Genomic DNA, 24,809 nt, shown 5'->3' with positions numbered 1-24,809 from the left:
GCTATAATATTATAGGCTGTGTGTGGTAGTTCAAACATAGTTTCAAGTTGATGTTTATTTATGTTTGTAGTTGAAACAAAAACATAAATACTGTAGGCTACATAAATGGAAATGTTTGATCATTATTAATATCTACTTTTAGAAATTATATAGGCTGAAATCAAATCACTGTGCATAATTGTGAAAGTGTCTTTATTGACAGATGAAAAGGCTGTTATTTACCCTTTGTCACCACCTGGTGAGTAAAATATATGTCTAACTAAAACCATTAAAATTGACAACCGGTCCGCAACGTTTTTTCCCATGTATCTACCGGCCATGGGTTATTGGAGTGGGTTATTGGATTTATACAATGGCTGTGAACCAATCAGATTGCTTGATTTGAGAGAGCCGTTTTATAAATTGATATATTCATTCCATTGCAGCAGACCTGTGTGTTGTTATTATTAGTAACTGACAGCAGCATACAGTACCTGTGTGGTGATGAGGTGGTGGAAGGAGTGGGCGTCGCCCATGTATCTGGACAGGATGACTCGTTCTCCACTTCTACACTCTGGAGTGTGACCGATACGAAACAGAGTGTGATTGACAGCAGAGCTGGCCTGGAGAGAGAGAGAGAGAAACAGAGTGTGATTGACAGCAGAGCTGGCCTAGAGAGAGAGAGAGAGGAGGAAGATGTTGGGCGTCAGAATGTCTCTGGATGTTTCTCTTACTTCAGCAGATCTTCATTATTATTCTACAGGGATCATCTCACCCTGATGTCCGTGAGCTCCACGCCCGTGCGATCTGCGTACACCATCACCCTCGGGTGGGCGGAGAACTCGCACCATCGCCATGGAGACTTGGCGTTGAAGTACAGGTTGCTGTCCTCCTCACGGAACTTCTGCGTCCTGACGGGATGCGAGAGACACAGAGAGAGAGAGAGAGATTCAGACAGACAGAGAGGGTCATTTATTGATAGATTTACATAAACAATCAAATAAAACAGAAAACAAAAGGCATAAATAAAGATTGAAAACAAAGATAGAGTGACAGCATTAGAGAGAACCACATTGCACAGTGATGAGTGAGAAACGTCCCATTATGTGCAGCACTGCAGTTCCACTCTGAAACGAGCGGATATCAGCACGTAATCACCGGCTCACTAGGGCTGTGCCGATTCACTTATCTCCCGATTCGATACTATCACGATACTTGGGTGCCGATTCGATATATATTGCGATTCTTAAGTATTGCGATTCTACGATTATTGCGATTCGATATTACGATTTATTGCGATTTTTGTTTATTTTTTCTTTTCTTTTTTCAGTTTGTTTTTTTACACTAGATTAGAACATGGGAAAAGTTGAATCATACACTTCTAGAGACTGTATATTATAGCATGAGTAGGGCTGGGCGATATAGTTAAAAAGCATATTGATATAACATCTTTCATATCAGTCTATATCGATAATTATTGATCATTTTAATTAATAAACAAAAAACATGAGAAGAAAAAGGTTGCATTTAGCCACTTTATTTTGAACCACCTTATTTTCAAGGCACACAGGTAGGTCTAATTTGTCACACACACACAGACATGAGTGCAACTGCAAGCATTATTTACAGACATGGTGACGTTTTACTTTGATGACAGCCTAGCGTTGCCAGCCTTCTAAAAGAACGTTTGGTAACGTGTATTTCAGGGTTGTAGTGTTAACGTTAGGTGAATCAGAGGTGTGGAAAAGCCTGGGTTTTGCTGCTACAAATATGCCATAGGCTGTAGGGCTGGAGGGCGACTGCGCTGGGGACCGCACGCCGGTGGTTGGACGAGAAAAAGCCTTGCCTCGCTGAAAATGCGGTAGGCTACATTTCTCCATATCAGTTTTATATACGCATCAAGACTCTCCGCCCAAGCAGAAGACATAAAGTCATAAGCTGTGTGCTCAATAGATGACACAATTAGTTATTCTTCCTGTCCCAAAGTACAAGTAAATCCTTTCCAACAGTTCAACTTTGTCTCTGCTGACAGAAGCGAATTGAGCTGCGGATGCCATTCCGTAAAGTAACGTTGCAGACGTCCGTATTTGTGAAATTGGTGTCTTAACATTAACGTTAATTTCCCGGGCGCTTATTAATAGATAGGATACATGTTGACACGTTACGTTAACACGAATTGAAACTCAACCACATCGAATTATTTGTAACGCCGGGTGAGATCAAACGAGTGGCGTCAGCGGAGGACCAAAATGCGAGACTCAATCATTAGCCAGGAATGGGTCTCGCGCTACTTTTTCTTGCTAAATTAAAGCTGATAATGTACAATTTGATTCAAGGGGGGGGAAACCCTTTCAGAGTACAACACAAACTGTCTATTTTCCTGCAACTCGACAGTGCTGCAGCCAGGAAATGTCGGGACTCTCGGCTCTGGATCAAGGGATATGATTTGCTGTGTGTGAGTGGGGGCGGGTCATGGGGTGGGTGCACTCGGAGTTTGTCTGTTAAATGATTGGCTATTTCCGTGTCACTTGTACTAACAAGGTACATGATTGGCTGTATGAGCCACGGAGCAGAGGGAAGCGCTCTATGTGATTGATGAAAGTGGGAGCATTTCATACATAAACAGAAAAAATGCGATTATCGATTCTGGAATAAAAGATCGATTCAAAAAATCGTGACATTAAAAATCGCGATACTTAGGTGAATCGATTTTTTCTCCCACCCCTACGGCTCACTATCCATTATCCCTTACTTAGAACACGGCTCTCTTGAACACTCGATTCTGATTGGTCAATCAACAAGATTCACCGGTCATTATTTCTCGACAACCGACCGCTGCTCTGCCACACCTGGATTAATCAGTTGATAAGAGCATTTTGTCTGCAGACACTACTAATTAGGCCAACCAGTTGCAGCTGTGGTGTCTTGTGTGCCAATTATGAATGAAACCGCTTTGTCGTTGAAAACGCTATTAAAAAATCTATTTGAATAATTATTTTTGTCAGATTATTGAATGATTTAGTTGTAGGCCGTGTTCTAAGCGGGATAATGTATATTGAGGCGGTGATTACTGGGAAATAATGACCTTCAGGTGAATCATTAAGCCCTCCGCTGCGCATCGGGCTCAATCATCACCTGTCGGTCATTATTTCCCCAGTAATCACCGCCTCAATATACATTATCCCTTACATGAATACAATCACCAAACTTGTTTTTTACTGAATGTAGTAAAAAGGCGTTTCAGTTCTCAGCCCTATAGCCTACTTTGTGCTGCTTTATCTCTCTCAACGCAGCACATTTACTTGAAATGACTAAAAATTTACAGTTACAAATTACAGTTTTACCACATGGCTGAAGAAATGTGATGAAAACACTACTCAGTGTACTTACTTCTGCATTTCATTTCTCTCCCTGTCTCTCCTGCAAAGTGCAGCGCCCCCTGGGGGCTGCGCGCTGTAGAGACACGCGTCTCTAGCTCTCCTTAACAGAACAGCCCAGCCCACACTAATCTAATGTTATCCGTCAGTCATTCTGCCAGCTTGTTGAATTCAGCACACACACGTTGTGGGTCAGGATCTGTAGCGTTCACACACACGTTGTGGGTCAGGATCTGTAGCGTTCACACACGTTGTGGGTCAGGATCTGTAGCGTTCACGTTATTCGTTTTGCACCTTTCGATAGCAGCTCCTAGGCTCCTCCCCCTCCATATTAGATCAGCCTAGAGCCTCGTGGCTTTTAACCCATTGATACCTGATGCAGCGTTTGTGTGTGTATCCCTTTAAGACCGCGAACCGCATTGATGCGGTTCGCGGTCTTAAAGGGATACACACACAAATGCTGCATCAGGTATCAATGGGTTAAATCCCTGCTCAAGACGCACCTTTTCTCCCTGGCCTTCGACCTGACTTGAGCCTGCCTCCTGACAACCAAATTGCTGTTATTTCGGTTTATTTGACCAATTGTATTTGCTGCACTTTGTATTGCACTTTGCATGGTAGCAGTGTATTTTGTACTTCTTGTTTCTATACTTTTATTGTTTTTATCTGTGAAGCACTTTGGTCGGCTACTGGTCGTTGTAAATGTGCTTTATAAATAAACTTGACTTGACCTTTCGATATTGGTAGTGAGGTAGTGAGTGATAGCCTACTCCTTCAGTCGCCTGCCTCTGTGCTGTAGTCAACGTGCATTGCAGCGGCGCAGCGACTTCATACATTTTAAATTAATCCTCAGCGCGATGGGGGTACCCGATTACTCGTTCATAATAGAAGGAGAGTACTGGAGTATTTAAATAACTTATAATGCCCATCTCTGATAAGTTACACAATGACAGAATGTATAACTGTTTTGGTCATGGGTTTCATACACTTTCTGTAATGAAACATCTAAAAGAAAAACGCTCATGAAAATGGGGGTCTAATTTGTGTCAGTTCAGGAGTCCTTGATGTGAAAAATAGTTTGAGAACCACTGCTCCAGACTACTGAACCACTGCTCCAGACTACTGAACCACTGCTCTAGACTACTGAACCACCGCTCCAGACTACTGAACCACTGCTCTAGACTACTGAACCACTGCTCCAGACTACTGAACCGCTGCTCTAGACTACTGAACCACCGCTCTAGACTACTGAACCGCTGCTCTAGACTACTGAACCACTGCTCTAGACTACTGAACCGCTGCTCCAGACTACTGAACCGCTGCTCCAGACTACTGAACCACTGCTCCAGACTACTGAACCGCTGCTCCAGACTACTGAACCGCTGCTCCAGACTACTGAACCGCTGCTCCAGACTACTGAACCGCTGCTCTAGACTACTGAACCACTGCTCTAGACTACTGAACCGCTGCTCTAGACTACTGAACCACTGCTCTAGACTACTGAACCGCTGCTCTAGACTACTGAACCGCTGCTCCAGACTACTGAACCGCTGCTCCAGACTACTGAACCGCTGCTCCAGACTACTGAACCGCTGCTCCAGACTACTGAACCGCTGCTCCAGACTACTGAACCGCTGCTCCAGACTACTGAACCGCTGTTCCAGACTACTGAGCCGCTGCTCTAGACTACTGAACCGCTGCTCTAGACTACTGAACCACTGCTCTAGACTACTGAACCGCTGCTCCAGACTACTGAACCACTGCTCTAGACTACTGAATCTCAACCTTTTTCATGTCAAGGACACTCATTTAGTCCACATTAAAGCTGAGATCTCAGACACAAATCTGAGAATATTTTGTATTGTCAAGATGTGATTTTCTCTAGAATTCCATGTCTGTATTGTAGGTAGAGAGATAACAGACTGTCTGTATTGTAGGTAGAGAGACAACAGACTGTCTGTGTTGTAGGTAGAGAGATAACAGACTGTCTGTATTGTAGGTAGAGAGATAACAGACTGTCTGTATTGTAGGTAGAGAGATAACAGACTGTCTGTGTTGTAGGTAGAGAGATAACAGACTGTCTGTATTGTAGGTAGAGAGATAACAGACTGTCTGTATTGTAGGTAGAGAGATAACAGACTGTCTGTATTGTAGGTAGAGAGATAACAGACTGTCTGTATTGTAGTTAGAGAGATAACAGACTGTCTGTATTGTAGGTAGAGAGATAACAGACTGTCTGTATTGTAGGTAGAGAGATAACAGACTGTCTGTATTGTAGGTAGAGAGATAACAGACTGTCTGTATTGTAGGTAGAGAGATAACAGACTGTCTGTCTTGTAGGTAGAGAGATAACAGACTGTCTGTATTGTAGGTAGAGAGATAACAGACTGTCTGTATTGTAGGTAGAGAGATAACAGACTGTCTGTATTGTAGGTAGAGAGATAACAGACTGTCTGTATTGTAGGTAGAGAGATAACAGACTGTATTGTAGGTAGAGAGATAACAGACTGTCTGTATTGTAGGTAGAGAGATAACAGACTGTCTGTATTGTAGGTAGAGAGATAACAGACTGTCTGTATTGTAGGTAGAGAGATAACAGACTGTCTGTATTGTAGGTAGAGAGATAACAGACTGTCTGTATTGTAGGTAGAGAGATAACAGACTGTCTGTATTGTAGGTAGAGAGATAACAGACTGTCTGTATTGTAGGTAGAGAGATAACAGACTGTCTGTATTGTAGGTAGAGAGATAACAGACTGTCTGTATTGTAGGTAGAGAGATAACAGACTGTCTGTATTGTAGGTAGAGAGATAACAGACTGTCTGTATTGTAGGTAGAGAGATAACAGACTGTCTGTATTGTAGGTAGAGAGATAACAGACTGTCTGTATTGTAGGTAGAGAGATAACAGACTGTCTGTATTGTAGGTAGAGAGATAACAGACTGTCTGTATTGTAGGTAGAGAGATAACAGACTGTCTGTATTGTAGGTAGAGAGATAACAGACTGTCTGTATTGTAGGTAGAGAGATAACAGACTGTCTGTATTGTAGGTAGAGAGATAACAGACTGTCTGTATTGTAGGTAGAGAGATAACAGAGAAACCATGATCAGAACAGTCAATCTTCTACATTCTACAGTCTTCACTTCCTGTAAATAAAATAACGGTGCGGTTTAATAATTCATCAGTTTGCAGGGACCCCCTGGTGGTCCCCGGACCCCGGGTTGAGAAGCGCTGGTCCCCTTCCTCACCCTCTCCCGACGGTCCAGAGGCTCGCTGCTCCGCTCTCACTGGCCACCAACACTTCACCTAGGACATGAGGACTGACAACGCACGACAGCGTTAATATACTAGGACATGAGGACTGACAACGCACGACAGCGTTAATATACTAGGACATGAGGACTGACAACGCACGACAGCGTTAATATACTAGGACATGAGGACTGACAATGCACGACAGCGTTAATATACTAGGACATGAGGACTGACAACGCACGACAGCGTTAATATACTCTTACTACTGTGCGTCTCTGTGTGTGTGTCTGTGTGCATGTGCAAATGGAAAATAATGGGAAGAGGAAACAACTTAATGTAGAAAATATAACATTTAACACTGGAAGAAACATAATGTTGGAAAGCTGTGGAACAGTTGTGAACAATATGTCATATTTGGGAGCTCTTTGTTGTTTTCCACCTGTTTTCTTTTCTAGTCTCAGAGAATATCACCTAGTGGACAATAGGGGTGTCACGGTACGGTACGTACCTCGGTTTTGGGGTCACGGTTCGGTAACGAATACGGTACAACAATTATTTTTATTTTTTATATAACCTTGGGCATTCATTTTGAACAGGCAGTACTAGTGCTCCACCTAGTGTCACAAACTGGTACAGCATGGCCCTGTTTAAAGCAGTAAACAGCACACACAGTGAACATACTCTCTTGCATTAGGTTGCTGGCTCGGTCACAATGTCACAATCAGCTACAAGGCTGAAAAGCATTTAGTTACCAAAAATATAAAAATAGAATACAAAAATTAAACTTGTGCAATTGGAGTATTTCAATTTGTTCAAATTAAGCTATGTATAAACATTCAAAGTTTAAGCCTTACCCTGTCAAACAGACAGAAAACAAAACAACCTAGTTGGTTGCTAGTAGCTAGCTAGCTACTAGTAGGGACTGAGGTAGCAGGCCAGATACAGCCAGGTATTTGCCAACTGGCAACTTTGGTAACTTCATTCTAAACAAAGAACCCCGCCCCCCTGTTGTATTTGTTTTATGTAGCATTTGCTATTGATGTATTTGATTTAAAGGTCCCAATTCGTGCAGCTGTAACCTCTTAAAAACGTGTGTCTCTGGTCCATAAAACATGATTCTGGATTAATCTGTCGAAAATATTGCAACCCCGTTTGTTGTGACGGAGTTCTCACTTCCTCATCTGGTCGGTTCCCAAGAATGGCCTGTTTCTATAATATATTCAGAACTAACAGTTCCCATTGGCCGCTGAGGGAGAGCCCGCCCCAGGCTCCCAGCGGCCAATCAGATTAGCGTCTGTGGACCAGCACGCTAGGTTGCGAGTTATCGTTAACTTAACTGTACTACGCTAAAGAGGACATCTCAAAATGCCTAGACTTACCGAATGCACCTCTGCAGTTGCTGGATCACGTACAGTTGGCGTCGCTCCAGCTAGAAGTGTTAATTTTGTGGTTATAGACTAAATGGTGCAGGTAGCTTGTGTGAGAGGGACCCGCGCTGTATGCAGGAGGAAGCTCGTGACGTCCCAATTCCCCCAGATTCCCCTCTGGGCAAACGACGCGTTTGGGGGTGTGGCTTGGAGGAGACTGCAGGGGGACGCTGGATAGGGACAAATCCAACTGTGGCAGTTCTGAGCGTGTGACCACTCATTACAGGGAGGGCTGACAGCAGTATATATGCATTTACAAGTAAAAACAGCTTTTGCACGGAATGGGACCTTTAAGCACTAATTTGGAATCCTATCTAAAAGCGGCCACTAGGCGGCAGTATTTCTTTAGTCAACGTCAAAATACCTACATGTTCAGTAGAAGAAGAATAAAACGGCAGAATAAGAACAATGTTAAGATTGACAGCAAGCCTGTTACTAGCCTGTTAGCTTGTTAACGTTATTGGATGCGAGTTTTGTTGACCATGATGATTACGTTCGGTCACCGCATCTTGCTCGTCATCCCACGCGATGTAAGTTGCTTGTTTACGTTTAAGTTAACAGCTTTGTCAGTGTTATGTAACGTTTAGCCGCTTCTTCTGTGGCGTTTAATTCAATTCAATGGCGTTCAAACAGCGTTTAGGTGCTTCTGGATTTGACGTATTCGTCGTGTGGTTTCACGTGTCGTGAAACGACGTACCGTGATGCCCGTACCGTGAACTCACGGGACGAATACATGTACCGTGACAGCCCTAGTGGACAAAAGCTGACACTGACAAATTGCAGATTTTGGGAGTTAACCATGCTATTATGTTAAAATAAACACATTTTATGCTTGGGGTCAATGTAAACAAAGTGTCAGAACATCAGCAAGTTAACGCATATAAGTTAGTGTGTGTGTGTGTGTGTGTGTGTGTGTGTCTTTATGTTATGGGCCCTAAAGCATGTGTGTGTGTGTGTGTGTGTGTGTGTGTGTGTGTGTGTCTTTATGTTATGGGCCCTAAAGCATGTGTGTGTGTGTGTGTGTGTGTGTGTGTGTGTGTGTGTGTGTGTGTGTGTCTTTATGTTATGGGCCCTAAAGCATGGGAATGTTTTTGAAAGTTATTTAAAGTTAAAGTTGCATGAGGAACTTTTTAAAACCATTTGTTTTTCTCTGGTTGTGTAAGTTTATTGTGTTGTAAAAAAAAAAGTGCGTACAGAACCGTGAAAATGTGTCATGTTTAGTCGTTTCTCTGTTGAAATGAGTAAAAAATAATTCAGTATGAAGCTGGAATGTTTGTAGAGACGTTAAATGTTGAATGGGGTCAGCAGGAGCCCAAATATAATAGGAAGGTTAATAGATATCGTATTAACAAGTTTGGAAATGGCGTTCGTGAGGTCACATTGACCTTGACCTTTGATCACCAAAATGTAATCAGTTCATCCTTGAGTCCAAGTGGACGTTTGAGCCAAATGTGAAGAAATTCCATCAAGGTGTTCCTGAGCTATCACGTTAACGAGCTAGAAAATGGCGTTCGTGAGGTCACAGTGACCTTGAACTTTGACCACCAAAATGTAATGAGTTCATCCTGGAGTCCAAGTGGACGTTTGAGGGAAATTTGAAGAAATTCGGTCAAGGCGTTCCTGAGATATCGCGTTGAGCATGAAACGAGTGGTCGTGAGGTCACAGTGACCATGAACTTTGACCATCAAAATCTAATCCGTTCATCCTTGAGTCCAAGTGGACGTTTGAGTCAAATTGGATGAAATTGATAGAAGCTAAGTAAGGGTTAGCCCCATTACATTTCCCTCGCCCATCGCCTTTGGCTCCGGGACTCATTCAAATAAAATTACGATATCTGTGGTGTGAGGTGCCAATGTCCTATCCCAAATTTGAAGATATTGTCATGTTAGTAGTTTAGTCGGGCGTGTAAAAATCAGGGATGCAAACTCATGTATGGTGAAAAAAGAGAGATGCGCGGGAGGGGGTGTGCCGTGTGGGAGGGGGTGTGGCGTGGGAGGGGGTGTGGCATGGGAGGGGGTGTGGCATGGGAGGGGGTGTGGCGTGGGAGGGGGTGTGGCGTGGGAGGGGGTGTGGCATGGGAGGGGGTGTGCCGTGTGGGAGGGGGTGTGGTGTGAGAGGGGGTGTGCCGTGTGGGAGGGGGTGTGCCGTGTGGGAGGGGGTGTGCCGTGTGGGAGGGGGTGTGTCATGTGGGAGGGGGTGTGGCATGGGAGGGGGTGTGTCGTGTGGGAGGGGGTGTGGCATGGGAGGGGGTGTGCCGTGTGGGAGAGGGTGTGGCGTGTGGGAGGGGGTGTGTCGTGGGAGGGGGTGTGCCGTGTGGGAGGGGGTGTGGCGTGTGGGAGGGGGTGTGGCGTGGGAGGGGGTGTGTCGTGTGGGAGGGGGTGTGTCGTGTGGGAGGGGGTGTGTCGTGTGGGAGGGGGTGTGGCGTGTGGGAGGGGGTGTGGCGTGGGAGGGGGTGTGTCGTGTGGGAGGGGGTGTGTCGTGTGGGAGGGGGTGTGCCGTGTGGGAGGGGGTGTGGCGTGTGGGAGGGGGTGTGCCGTGTGGGAGGGGGTGTGGCGTGTGGGAGGGGGTGTGGCGTGGGAGGGGGTGTGTCGTGTGGGAGGGGGTGTGTCGTGTGGGAGGGGGTGTGCCGTGTGGGAGGGGGTGTGTCGTGTGGGAGGGGGTGTGTCGTGTGGGAGGGGGTGTGCCGTGTGGGAGGGGGTGTGTCGTGTGGGAGGGGGTGTGTCGTGTGGGAGGGGGTGTGTCGTGTGGGAGGGGGTGTGTCGTGTGGGAGGGGGTGTGTCGTGTGGGAGGGGGTGTGCCGTGTGGGAGGGGGTGTGGCGTGTGGGAGGGGGTGTGGCGTGGGAGGGGGTGTGTCGTGTGGGAGGGGGTGTGTCGTGTGGGAGGGGGTGTGTCGTGTGGGAGGGGGTGTGCCGTGTGGGAGGGGGTGTGTCGTGTGGGAGGGGGTGTGGCAGGGGAGGGGGTGTGTCGTGTGGGAGGGGGTGTGTCGTGTGGGAGGGGGTGTGTCGTGTGGGAGGGGGTGTGTCGTGTGGGAGGGGGTGTGTCGTGTGTGGGAGGGGGTGTGTCGTGTGGGAGGGGGTGTGTCGTGTGGGAGGGGGTGTGCCGTGTGGGAGGGGGTGTGTCGTGTGTGGGAGGGGGTGTGTCGTGTGGGAGGGGGTGTGCCGCGAATGAGAGAAATGACACAAATTCAGATGAAAAAGAGTGGGAAGCGCCGAAAAGCGGCGAGTTTGAATCCCTGAAAAACGCTGTTTGAAAAACTGTTTGAATCCAGGAGGAGTAGAGGCGGCCCAGTGCTAACAGGATCCTTGGGGGTTTGAGTATTTCATGACGTGATTCGCTTCCCAGGTGCGCTGGATATATTGTTCACTGTGCAATGTTGTAATGTTGTTGCAATGCTGGTGATCAACGCTGATATCAAACACAGTGTGCTGCTGTGCTGCCGATGGGCGAGGGATGAGGTGTTGCTGTACCTGACGCTGACACAGCAGACGGGCTCTCTGTTCTGGACCACCTGCAGCAAACGAGGCTCGTCTGCTTCGCTGAACCTCCACACTCCACACAGGTGATCTGAGCGCACGGCTACACAGCCTGAACACACACACACACACACAGTCAGACCACACCGCTACATAGCCTGCACATACACAGACACATGTGCGTGCACACACACACACAGACACACTAGGGGTGTCATGGAACACAAAAGTCACGGTTCGGTACGTACCTCGGTTTTGGGGTCACGGTTCTGTACGAATACGGTACAACGGAGAAAAAAAGCAACAAATCCCAAATTCATTTTTTTTCCCTTTGAATTTTTCTGAATTCTGTGTTTTGCTTTTTATGCTCATTTTACCATGAGAAATAGTGTCTAATAAGTGGGAATGAATAAATGTCCACTATTTAATAAGATCTAGGCAATCCACACAAAAAGGTTTTACTCTAGAGCAGTGATTTTCAAAGTGTGGGGTGCGCCTCCCTCTCAGATGTCTGTATTCCAGCTGTTTGACAGGGCAAAGGCATTTCCCCCCACTTTAAATCTTTATACAAGTTTGTAAACAGAGTGCATGTGGAGGAGCCTAAAGGCTGCTTTATGCTCACCATGCCGTGAAGGGCGCTGGGGTGGAGCGAGGGGCGGGCGCGTCAAATGACGTAAATTTGTTGGGCGTGGTTGGGCGATACCTCCGTAGGGCGCCCACCGTGTGCCTGATTTATTTTCTCACAGCGCGACCTCCGCACGGCTTCTCTCCAAACATGGCCACTTTCAAGCCACTGAGCCCTGAACACTGAGCTGTGTTTTCCCCACATTTCTTGACCCATGTGGTAGGCTAAACTTTGATTTGCAACTGTTCGTTTTTAGTCATTTCACCAAGTAAATGTGTTGTGTTGAGAGCATGATTTGAGAGAGATTAAAAGCAGCACAGGCTATCAGGGCTGAGAACTAAAACGTCTTTCAGTAAAAACAAGTTTGGTGATTCATTCATATGCTGATGTACGGTCGTTTGAGAGTGAAAGCGCACTCAGTACTACTAGGGTTGGCACGATAGACGATGGCATCGACCATCGTGATTGGCCGACCCCCCCATCGACCTCTGAGCCTTCTACATCGGATCATCGTGATTAATTATCTGTTCGAATTAAATTTGTGCCGTTTTAATAATAAAACATACCACGCGCCACAGCATTAAACGAGCGCCCCCAGTTCAGACTCAGAGAAGCCTCCCCTCCCCCCCCTCCGCTCTACTGCTTCTCTGCACTGGGTGCGCTTGTTTAATGTCGCCGGGGCGTCCCCCGCGCACGAGAAGTCAGTTCTTTTGTTGTGAAAACTATTAAGAGAAAGAAGAAACCTCACGTTCTTTCCTGTTTTCAACCCACAGTGAGTACAAGTCTTCAACTGTGAATTTAACTCGCCTGTTTCGAAAGTGAAAGTGAAAGTGAAACACTAGCAATATTGAACAGCGCAGGCTAACGTTAACGTTACAGTCAGATCCTGACCAACAACGTGTGTGTGTTGAATTTAACTAGCTGGCAGAAAGTGACAGAATTACTGGCGGATATAACGTTAGATTCGCGTGGGCTTTTGAACCTAATAAGAGAGGGTTGAGGAGACTGGAGAGAGTTGAGAGAGAAATAGAGCAGCAGCAGCAGCAGCTAGGCTACTGCTAGCTGTTACAGCAGTACTGCTTGAGCCAGAGCCAGGCGAATCTAACGTTATATCAGCCAGTAATTCAGTCGGTTTTCTGCCAGCTAGTTAAATTCAACACACACACGTTGTTGGTGAGTAACGTTAACGTTAGTTTTGCGCCGTTCAAATTGCTATAGTGACGCGTGGCTCTGTGCTGTAGCACAGAGCAGTATTCAAGGCTGCTGGTATCATGTAGAGCTCAGGCTCAGCTGTCCTGTTAATGTGAACGCATTACAGCAACGCAGCGACTTAATAAATAATTAATTATTCCCCCAACCCCCACCCACCCCAATGACGATGGCATCGTGCAAAACGATGTTTCACTGTAAAATAATCACGATGGGGATTTTGGTGATATCGCACAACCCTAAGTACTACTGCACATAATAGCGTTTCATTGCAACTTGTCACGGGCTGTTCTCACTATTACCATTGTACAATACATGCTGATCACTTGGCTGATCACTTCTGAGTATAAAAGCATCTGCCCCAGCGCGAGGTCCACACGGTGACTCGCGGAGCTCCACCCCCACGGAGCTTGCTCGAGTATAATGAGCCCTTAATACTCCCACCCACCCCTCCCCCGCTGTCAGACAGACAGCGTAGTATCTCCAAAGTATATATCGTATTATCGCCAAAGTCGCGGCGCAAATTGCTATTCAGACTGTAAACAGTGGAGCACGTCACTTCCTTTTCCTTGTCCGTGATTGCAGTCGGTTGCTTTTGTTGGGCGATCTTTGAATGTATAATGGTAAAGCGTGCGCGAATGAGAGACAGACCCGACAGAGGGAGAGAGAGAATGCAGGATGTAGCCTACGGCAGAGATTAGGAGCAATGCGTCCTCGCATTTACTGGAAAATAACTGCCAAAGTCCGACTGAACAAATTAAACTATAGGTAAAGCAGCAAGATTCAGACACTTTTTGCAACGTGAGCTCCGCTCTACTGTAAGCCTGTCTTAGTGAGTGTGTGTGTGTGTGTGTGTGTGTTGTTGTCAAAGAGGTTTCATTTGCGTTCGTGTTTTTCATCGCCGTTCATTGTAACGAGCGGAGACTAATGTTAGATTCTAACATTGGAAAATCAAAAAAGTCGAGTCGAGTAGAGTTGAGATGAGCCAGTACCATTTGGTGGAAAAGTGGTTTAAAACAAGCCCAAAGCTGATTCTGAATGAAACTAACAGCTGATAGAAGCCTGTGTTTCTTACAGTCGTTGAGCAGAATGAAACTAACAGCTGATAGAAGCCTGTGTTTCTTACAGTCGTTGAGCAGACAGGCGGAGCTGATCTGTCGGACCGGGCCTCTGAGCTGGAAGCTGAAGGGTTTGCTGCTGCTGGCGTCCAGACAGACAGGACCGCCACTCTGCTGCTGCAGTGCCACCCTGTGGAAGTCTGAGGAACTGCGTTAAGGAGAACCTGCTGTCACAGCTGGAGGAGGGCGAGATCAGGAACATGAAGCAAGCACAGACAGGGGGAGAAAAACATAAGCCTGAGAGAGAATAAACCCCTCATGCCCCGGCTTTCCCCTTAAATTCTTATGATGACATCATCACTGAACTATAGCCTCAGCCTTTGGGCAATGGGCCCTTTTCACAGCTGCCATTTTGTGTCTAAAAGGCAGGGTAAACACAGGTGCAACCAACTCACTAATTAGGGCCCCAGCACTGGAACACCTAAATGGACTGGAAGTTGGAAACCCTAATTAACTCATTGAGTGCCATGGACGAACATGTTCGTCATTTCAAATAGTAACGTAGAGTGCCAAGGACGGACATGTTCGTCAATTGCGTTTTTTGACGGGGGGGTGTCGATCTAAGCCTCTTACATCGCCTCTTACAATATGAGAGCTATTGGATGTGTCTAACCTATTTTACAGAACCCTTAGGTGGCGACAGTGCTCTCCACATAACAGAAAGGCAAGGAAAAAACAAAGAAGAAGTCGTTATGGAAACGGAAATCGCATCGCATCCGTATGCATCGATATGCTGAAGCACGTTACTGCAGCTGTGCCTGCAGCAGCCAATCTGCTCCCACAATTGAGCCGCTCCGTGTCGGTTGCGACAGCACATCCGCACATCCACACCGTGGAGTTGTTATTATTCTCAACTGGAAGCATCGTTGCCGGTGACAAACACACGCGGAACGCTGTAAAAAAACTGGATGTTGCGCACCCTTCACTGTGCGCACAGCAAACTCAGCAGAGAGCCACCACAGACAGGAGGAGGAGTGTGCAGTTGAGGCGAGGCGAGGCGGGGCGGGGCGGGGGGGGGGGGGGGGCACGCAGAGCAGCACGCAACACCCAGACAGACCCAGGCAGCAGGACAGGATTGACAAACGCAAGCCAGAATATCCGATGCCCACCAGCAGCAAATCAAGACCAGCAAGAAGCTGCAACCAGCAGCGCACGCAGGGGCCAGCGCTGCTGGTTGTAGCTAAAAATATTATTCTGCCAAACAAAATTCCCTGGCCTAAACTGTTTTATTGAAGGAAATTATTTTTGAGGTGTGACTACATTAGAAAAGATTAGCTTCAGAGTCAGTGATGTGCTTGAAATGTTTAATTTCACAAAAGGCCAATTATCTCAGCTTCTAGAAAAAAATTGCTGTTTTTGGATGAATCAAGCTATCTTCTCCGGCTCATAACTAAAGAACGGAAAATGGGATCAATAAACTTTTTTTTGCAGATGATAGAATAGAGTCTCATCGTTCTTTGTGCGTGTTCAGTGTTTACATAGTAATATCACACAATATTCTGTGGGCCTCGAGAAATCACTGAAAACGCTCTGAAACTCTGGCACTGGGAGCGTCCGTTCTCCAAAAGTGGCTGGCACTCAATGAGTTAAGGATTCAGTGCACCTGTGTTACTTCCTGCCTTTTGGACACAAAATGGTGGCTGTGAAAAGGGTCTATTAATCTGCCCTAATTAAAAAATCTGGCTCCATTAGGTCACCCGCATGGGTGCGCTTTACACCCCCTGAATGTTTCAGTCCGATCGCACGTAAAACGGCATAGCTGTGGCCGGTCAAAATTCTTGAAACAAATCTAGAGATAGAGATAGATAGATAGATTCTGCCTGGAGTTGAATTTCAGACCAATTTAACACGTTCACTGCCGTCGACGAGATATCTTGTCAAAAAAAAAAAAAACGTTGACTGCCGATGACGAGATATCTCGTCCAAAAAAAAAATTTTTTTTTTGATGGTGGGACGTGGATCTAACCCTTTTACATCTCCTATAAAAATATTGGAGGTATTGAATGTGTATAATCTATTTTACCGACCCACTAAGTGGCGACAGTGCTCTCCAGACGAGAGAAAGCCAAGAAAAAACAGCCGCTTGAGGAAGCCATTCTCATGAAAATGGATTGGCGAAAACGCTTTCGCTTTCCGCGCTCGGACCTGGCGGTGGGGGATTGCAAATTTGCATAATAGATTATGGGTGCAACACACTTTGAAACACCAGCAGAAAGAATCGCATGCAGCTTCATCAAAGCTCACAACCGAAAACCCAGAAACGAACGAGCCCGATTTTACAGTCTAATCCAGACTGCGCCAGCAGCAGCAGCACAGACAGGCAGGCAGCAGAAACTCGCCTGTGAGACAAACACTGCAAAGCCACCAGACACACCTACGGAGGGAGGAGTTTGAAGGAGAGGGGGGTGGGGGTGCTTATGGAGGAACTATATGTTCAGAACGATATTGTTTAGATGTCTGATGGCTCACTGACGCCAAAAATAAATCGTTAAAGTGACTGTTCTGCCTGTTATACCGAATCACGCACGCACGCACGCACGCACACACACACACACACACACACACACACACACACACAATACAGTATACACGCTTGCCCAAGGGCACCCATAATCACAGGCACGTGAGGTGGTTCTAAAAATCCATTTATCTCAAAACTCTCTGAAACCATGCTGTATTCAACTGCTAATGCATACATAACTACTAACTCTACAAACTAACTCTTTTAGACAGACACATTCTATTAGTTCTTTTGAGATATTTTGTGTCCACAAAATCCAAGCAGAAAATAATCCTCGGCTCTTGAAAGATGAGCCAGAATCCTCAAAAAAAACGTTTGGCAGAAGCTACCTACAGTAAAAAAAAAAACGGTTGGCAGTGAATGTGTTAAAAACAAAAACAAAAAGCCCCAAAGCTGCCCACAGTAGCCTGTTTCAGAGCTGTTTAGTGCCCGTTCTGTCCGGAAAGGGCCGATTGTTGTTTACAGGTTTCTCGAGAACAGCACGTGCCTGCATCGCACGTGACCGTACTGCAGCTTTCTCAAGAAGGAGGCGTTCAATACGAAGACCTTTAACATTGCCGGAAGAATTAAAAAACAGTAAGAATGTGTTGATCTTTAAAAAAGGTATAAAGACATGATGATGGATAATTATAGACTGGTTCCTAGGTAACTGAATGATGTAAAAAAATATATATATATATATATATATAAATATATATATATATATATATATATATATATATATATATATATATAAGAGATAAGAAAAAAAAATATATATATAATAATAATAATAATAATAATAAAACAATGATTAAAAAATGTATGAATATGCATGTATGGATTGTGTTGTTTGTTTTGTTATTTGCTACTCATTGGTTTTTGACTGTTGTATTATTTATGTACCGTACTTTTTTTGTTTGTTTCTTGTATTAGGATATTTTTCCTTGAAATTCTTTGTTTATTTGATGGCAAGTAAGGACAATGTCCAAAACGTCTGAGGAATGATCATGATGACTTTCTTATTTTAATTGTAAGAAAAGGGGGGGCTTTACATAAGCGTTTGCTTCTGCCCCTAACCTTTGGTGGTGACAAATACATTTTTTTCATTCATTCATTCATTCATTCATGTGCATGCTGTTTAGTAAACGTTTATTAAAGGAGAACTTACCCCCAAAACACTTTTTTTCAGCTTTTAACCAATATATATGACTTTGGGGGTGATGTGTGAAGAATTCTGGTAAAAATGTCCACATTTGACAGCAAACTGTTGCCATTTTACCATTTGTATAATTTTTCAGCCGCATAACTGGCATAAGTGCCCTCTATGGGTGGAACACTGCTTTTTTTTTTGCCCTCAAATGAATGGGATATTTGTTACGTCGTGACGTCACGATGAACCAAAGACTATGGGATTTCAAGATAGTTACTCCCCTACTCCCCCTGTACCCTTTCCCGGCTCCTCACAACTCCAAGCCTATTGGAGGGAGGGAGGGGTTATTGTGTGTTTGCACTTTGCAGCAACATCATCAGCTCCGAGCCCCCGCACCAAAGTGAGCCTCCCTGAGCGACTTTCATCCCCGCTGTCATTTCCGCAAACAAATCTCATCGCAGTTTAGCGCACATGTAAAATATAACGCTATACTACGACGTGACAACGTGACAAAGCTGCTCTAAACACATCGGCTACTATAATATATTTCCCTGCATCTCATACTGAGATTAGATCGGTATTGAGTTTGGACAGACTGAATGGGCCAAGGAGGAGAGCTCTACTGTTTCGCCAGCCGGGGTCTGGGAGGAGGGAGGGGGAGAACGCAGCCTGCAGCTCTGCGCTGAGAGGAAAACTTTTGCAAAGAATCATGGAAAAGGGAGAAACGAAAATTAAAAACGGATTTCATGGCGCGGTTTGTCACAAGTTGGACGAGGGAATGACGTGGAGAAATCTCGCATTATGATTACATGAGCGTGAGAGCGGGGCGTTTGTCGTGACTATTGTGCGGTGCTGCGCTCTCGCGTCACTAATCTCACGTAGTTAGACAAGACGCCGCACACATACATGGAAGACAAATAATTAAATTTCTAGTTCGCCACTGAATGGCCAAATTGATATCACTTTCAACCATTTTGAGCAACGCTGTTTCCATACAGGCCACCAGCGTTGGCTAGTTGTTGATATTTATAAAGATATTGCAGCTCTCCTATAAATTATTTTCGAGGCGGTGGGCAAACTGTAATGGCGTCGATTTCCGGAGAAAATTCCTGAGCTGAGCACAGCCAAAGAGTATAGAATAGACAAGAGGATACGTCATTTCTTGTTTTTTTCCATAGGTTTTTTCAAATCACTGTTCTGATACATAACTGGGGGGTAAGTCCCCCTTTAATATCTGCTACACACAGACACAGAGCTGTTCTAACCCTAACCACTTGTTTAGTAAAAGCTTATTAATATCTCTGCTGCACGCTGCATCACTCCCTGATACACCTCACACTGCATTTTGAACTGCCTACTTACTCATTTTGGTTGCTCTTGTGTTTTCCCCTTTGTTCTTTTTTTTTTTTTACTGTAGCTTGTCTTTTTCTTATGTATTGTTTGTGACCCTGAGCTGGCTGAAGGATACTGAGGCGGTCCAGGCCTTGGCCCCCAGGATAGAGGAGGCAGCCGTGCTGCGGCTCGCCCTGTGTGAAGGGGACGAAGGCCAGGGCGCCCCCGGTGGAGGCCTCGGAGAACAGCAGGCGCTCCCTCTGCTCCGTTAGCTCTTCAAACAGCAGGCCAGCCAGTAGAGACGGGGGCAGGTCATGCACCGCCTCCGACAGCAGCCCGCTGTATGAGTCCATGCAGCTGGACAGGTACGACAAGTCACACCTGGAAGAGAGGAGAGAGAGGGGGACATAAAACACCCGCTGAAACAGAAATATAAAATGTTTTTAAAGGGATAGATGAGAGGAGAGAGAGGGGGACATAATACACCAGCTGAAACAGAAATATAAAATTTTTAAAGGGATAGATGAGAGGAGAGAGGGGACATAAAACACCCGCTGAAACAGAAATATAAAATGTTTTAAAGGGATAGATGAGAGGAGAGAGAGGGGGACATAAAACACCAGCTGAAACAGAAATATAAAATTTTTAAAGGGATAGATGAGAGGAGAGAGGGGACATAAAACACCAGCTGAAACAGAAATATAAAATGTTTTTAAAGGGATAGATGAGAGGAGAGAGGGGACATAAAACACCAGCTGAAACAGAAATATAAAATGTTTTAAAGGGATAGATGAGAGGAGAGAGAGGGGGACATAAAACACCAGCTGAAACAGAAATATAAAATTTTTAAAGGGATAGATGAGAGGAGAGAGGGGACATAAAACACCAGCTGAAACAGAAATATAAAATGTTTTTAAAGGGATAGATGAGAGGAGAGAGGGGACATAAAACACCAGCTGAAACAGAAATATAAAATGTTTTTAAAGGGATAGATGAGAGGAGAGAGGGGACATAAAACACCAGCTGAAACAGAAATATAAAATGTTTTAAAGGGATAGATGAGAGGAGAGAGGGGACATAAAACACCCGCTGAAACAGAAATATAAAATGTCTTTAAAGGGATAGATGAGAGGAGAGAGGGGACATAAAACACCAGCTGAAACAGAAATATAAAATGTTTTTAAAGGGATAGATGAGAGGAGAGAGAGGGGGACATAAAACACCAGCTGAAACAGAAATATAAAATGTTTTTAAAGGGATAGATGAGAGGAGAGAGAGGGGACATAAAACACCAGCTGAAACAGAAATATAAAATGTCTTTAAAGGGATAGATGAGAGGAGAGAGGGGACATAAAACACCCGCTGAAACAGAAATATAAAATGTCTTTAAAGGGATAGATGAGAGGAGAGAGGGGACATAAAACACCAGCTGAAACACAAATATAAAATGTCTTTAAAGGGATAGATGAGAGGAGAGAGGGGACATAAAACACCAGCTGAAACACAAATATAAAATGTCTTTAAAGGGATAGATGAGAGGAGAGAGGGGACATAAAACACCAGCTGAAACAGAAATATAAAATGTCTTTAAAGGGATAGATGAGAGGAGAGAGAGGGGACATAATACACCAGCTGAAACAGAAATATAAAATGTTTTAAAGGGATAGATGAGAGGAGAGAGGGGACATAAAACACCAGCTGAAACAGAAATATAAAATGTCTTTAAAGGGATAGATGAGAGGAGAGGGGACATAAAACACCAGCTGAAACAGAAATATAAAATGTTTTAAAGGGATAGATGAGAGGAGAGAGGGGACATAAAACACCCGCTGAAACAGAAATATAAAATGTTTTTAAAGGGATAGATGAGAGGAGAGAGGGGACATAAAACACCAGCTGAAACAGAAATATAAAATGTCTTTAAAGGGATAGATGAGAGGAGAGGGGACATAAAACACCAGCTGAAACAGAAATATAAAATGTTTTAAAGGGATAGATGAGAGGAGAGAGGGGACATAAAACACCCGCTGAAACAGAAATATAAAATGTTTTTAAAGGGATAGATGAGAGGAGGGGACATAATACACCAGCGGAAACAGAAATATAAAATGTTTTAAAGGGATAGATGAGAGGAGAGAGGGGACATAAAACACCCGCTGAAACAGAAATATAAAATGTTTTTAAAGGGATAGATGAGAGGAGAGAGGGGACATAAAACACCCGCTGAAACAGAAATATAAAATGTTTTTAAAGGGATAGATGAGAGGAGAGAGGGGACATAAAACACCCCCTGAAACAGAAATATAAAATGTCTTTAAAGGGATAGATGAGAGGAGAGAGGGGACATAAAACACCAGCTGAAACAGAAATATAAAATGTCTTTAAAGGGATAGATGAGAGGAGAGAGGGGACATAAAACACCAGCTGAAACAGAAATATAAAATGTTTTAAAGGGATAGATGAGAGGAGGGGACATAAAACACCAGCTGAAACAGAAATATAAAATGTTTTTAAAGGGATAGATGAGAGGAGAGAGGGGACATAAAACACCAGCTGAAACAGAAATATAAAATGTTTTTAAAGGGATAGATGAGAGGAGAGAGGGGACATAAAACACCCGCTGAAACAGAAATATAAAATGTTTTTAAAGGGATAGATGAGAGGAGACATAAAACACCCCCTGAAACAGAAATATAAAATGTCTTTAAAGGGATAGATGAGAGGAGAAAGGGGATATAAAACACCAGCTGAAACAGAAATATAAAATGTTTTAAAGGGATAGATGAGAGGAGAGAGGGGACATAAAACACCCGCTGAAACAGAAATATAAAATGTTTTTAAAGGGATAGATGAGAGGAGAGAGGGGACATAAAACACCAGCTGAAACAAAAATATAAAATGTTTTTAACACGTTCACTGCCGTTGACGAGATATCTCGTCTTTAAAAAAAACGGTTGACTGCCGTTGACGAGATATCTCGTCTTAAAAAAAATTATTATTTTTTTGACGGTGGGACGTCGATCAACCCCTTTTACATCTCATATTAAAATATGGGAGGTATTGAATGTGTATAATCTATTTTACCGACCCACTAAGTGGCGACAGTGCTCTCCAGACGAGAGAAAGCCAAGCAAAAACAGCCACGTGAGGAAGCCATTCTCATGAAAATGGATTGGCGAAAACGCTTTCGCTTTCGCGCAGGGAGCTGGCGGTGGGGGATTGCAAATTTGCATAATAGATTACGGGTGGAACACACTTTGAAACACGCAGCATAAATAAGACCAGAATCGCAAAAGCTTCATCAAAGCTCTCAACCGAAACCCCAAGAAACGAGCGAGCCCATCCAGACTCGCCCAAAGAGCGGCCGCCAGCAGACAGGCAGCAGCAGCAACTCGCTTGTGACACGCCCGCTGCAGAGCCAGGGAGGCAGGAGGAGAACACACACGGAGGGAGGAGTTTGAAGGAGAGGGGGGTTTCCTGCTGTTATGGAGGAAATTACTGTTCAAAACTATTGTTTAGATGTCTGACGTCTTACTGATGCCAAAAATGAATGGTTAAAGTGACTGTTCTATCGAATTTCACAAAAAGGCATTTTTCTCAGCTTAAATTTTCAGACGCTGAAACCATGCTGTATTCAAGTGCTAATGCCTACATAACTACTAACTCTACAAACTAACTCTTTTAGACAGAGAAAGCACACATTCTATTAGTTCTTTTGAGATATTTTGTGTTCACAAAATCTTAGCAGAAAATAATCCTCGGCTGTTGAAAGATGAGCCAGAATCCTCAAAAAAAAACCTTGGCAGAAGCTACCTACAGTAAAAAAAAAAAACGGCTGGCAGTGAATGTGTTAAAGGGATAGATGAGAGGAGAGAGGGGACATAAAACACCAGCTGAAACAGAAATATAAAATGTTTTTAAAGGGATAGATGAGAGGAGAGAGGGGACATAAAACACCAGCTGAAACAGAAATATAAAATGTCTTTAAAGGGATAGATGAGAGGAGAGAGGGGACATAAAACACCAGCTGAAACACAAATATAAAATGTCTTTAAAGGGATAGATGAGAGGAGAGAGGGGACATAAAACACCAGCTGAAACAGAAATATAAAATGTTTTTAAAGGGATAGATGAGAGGAGAGAGGGGACATAATACACCCCCTGAAACAGAAATATAAAATGTCTTTAAAGGGATAGATGACATGATAAAACATATGACGAGAATTTGTTAAGCAGACAGTATTTTATTTTTTGGTCTTTTGTGGATTTTGTGGGTGAAATTTTTAAATAGAATTGCAGCAAGCCGCAAAATCTTATTTTGCTACTTCCCCCTATGTTTCAGCATACTTCCAGCCAAATTTCATACATACACTATTTATGATATTGCACTGCAATGTCATAAAAAAGTGGATGCAGATACATGTCCAAAAAAGGGGGGTTTTGGGCCCCTGAGACTAAACAGCTCCGAGTTGGGGATGGCTGTTATGAACTTGTGATGGCCCAAGGTATCGGCTAACAGGAAATAATAGTGGGGAAAAAGGTAGCAGAATCCTGAGGGCTGGACCTGGTTCCCGGCCTAAAAGTTAATGCAAATGTGCGAGCAGACCCCGGGGCAAATGAAGCAAAATTTCATGGTGCAAATGACACGATATTTCTCCTCATTCGCTCAAATTGAAATCTTTCAACTTTGGCAAATAACTCGCGAAAACATAAAATAATTAAATTAGCCAAAACAATCACAGGTCTTTGACCTTTAACTTAGTTTATCCGGGCAGATTCCACTGCAGAACAGACAGGATCAGACCTCAGATCAGCTCTTTCAGCTCCACTCACTTTTTATACTTCAGTCTGTCCAGGCAGTCCTTCACCCTCCACATGTGAACTGCGCCTCTGTCTCTCTCACACTTCTGAAAAACACAGAGACATTCTGCTTAAAGCCCAGGACACACCAAACCCTGCTTAAAGCCCAGGACACACCAAACCCTGCTTAAAGCCCAGGACACACCAAACCCTGCTTAAAGCCCAGGATACACCAAACCCTGCTTAAAGTGCTACAGACGATGGTCAACTACAATGCAGCATGTACGTTCTGTGCCTGCGTGAGAGGAAATTTGAGATGGAACAATATGAAAATTTCATAGCGCGATTATAGTGACCAAAATGATCACGGTTATCAGTATTATCACGGTTTGTTAAAATGTGCTGAAATCTTTCAAAAAGTACTAATACACTCACTGAAATCATTTTACGTTTTATATTGAAAACTCAGACCCAAAAAGGATTGATAGACTCACTGACATCATTTCTCCAAGGCTGCACGTTTGCATCTGGGAGACTGTTGCCAACTTTGCTTGATGATG

The 24,809-nt window shown here is 44.3% G+C and overlaps 1 protein-coding gene across 1 annotated transcript in view; it reads right to left on the bottom strand.

The window, feature by feature from the left end:
* Positions 1-24,809, bottom strand: part of taf1c (TATA-box binding protein associated factor, RNA polymerase I subunit C) — a 56,940-nt gene that overhangs the window by 22,771 nt on the left and 9,360 nt on the right. Inside the window, exons 5-11 of the mRNA XM_083641166.1 lie at positions 24,283-24,356; positions 19,586-19,830; positions 14,473-14,604; positions 11,507-11,624; positions 6,605-6,676; positions 755-890; positions 474-602 (exon numbers count right to left, since the gene is read on the bottom strand). Of these exons, the coding sequence (XP_083497292.1) occupies positions 474-602; positions 755-890; positions 6,605-6,676; positions 11,507-11,624; positions 14,473-14,604; positions 19,586-19,830; positions 24,283-24,356 (906 nt within the window). The remainder of the gene's footprint in view (positions 1-473; positions 603-754; positions 891-6,604; positions 6,677-11,506; positions 11,625-14,472; positions 14,605-19,585; positions 19,831-24,282; positions 24,357-24,809) is intronic.

The sequence above is a fragment of the Poromitra crassiceps genome (assembly GCF_964638095.1).
Source record: "Poromitra crassiceps genome assembly, chromosome: 8".
NCBI classification, from domain to species: Eukaryota; Metazoa; Chordata; class Actinopteri; order Beryciformes; family Melamphaidae; genus Poromitra; species Poromitra crassiceps.
The sequence above is the reverse complement of the archived record's forward strand: the minus strand, read 5'-3'. Positions and strand labels throughout refer to the sequence as shown.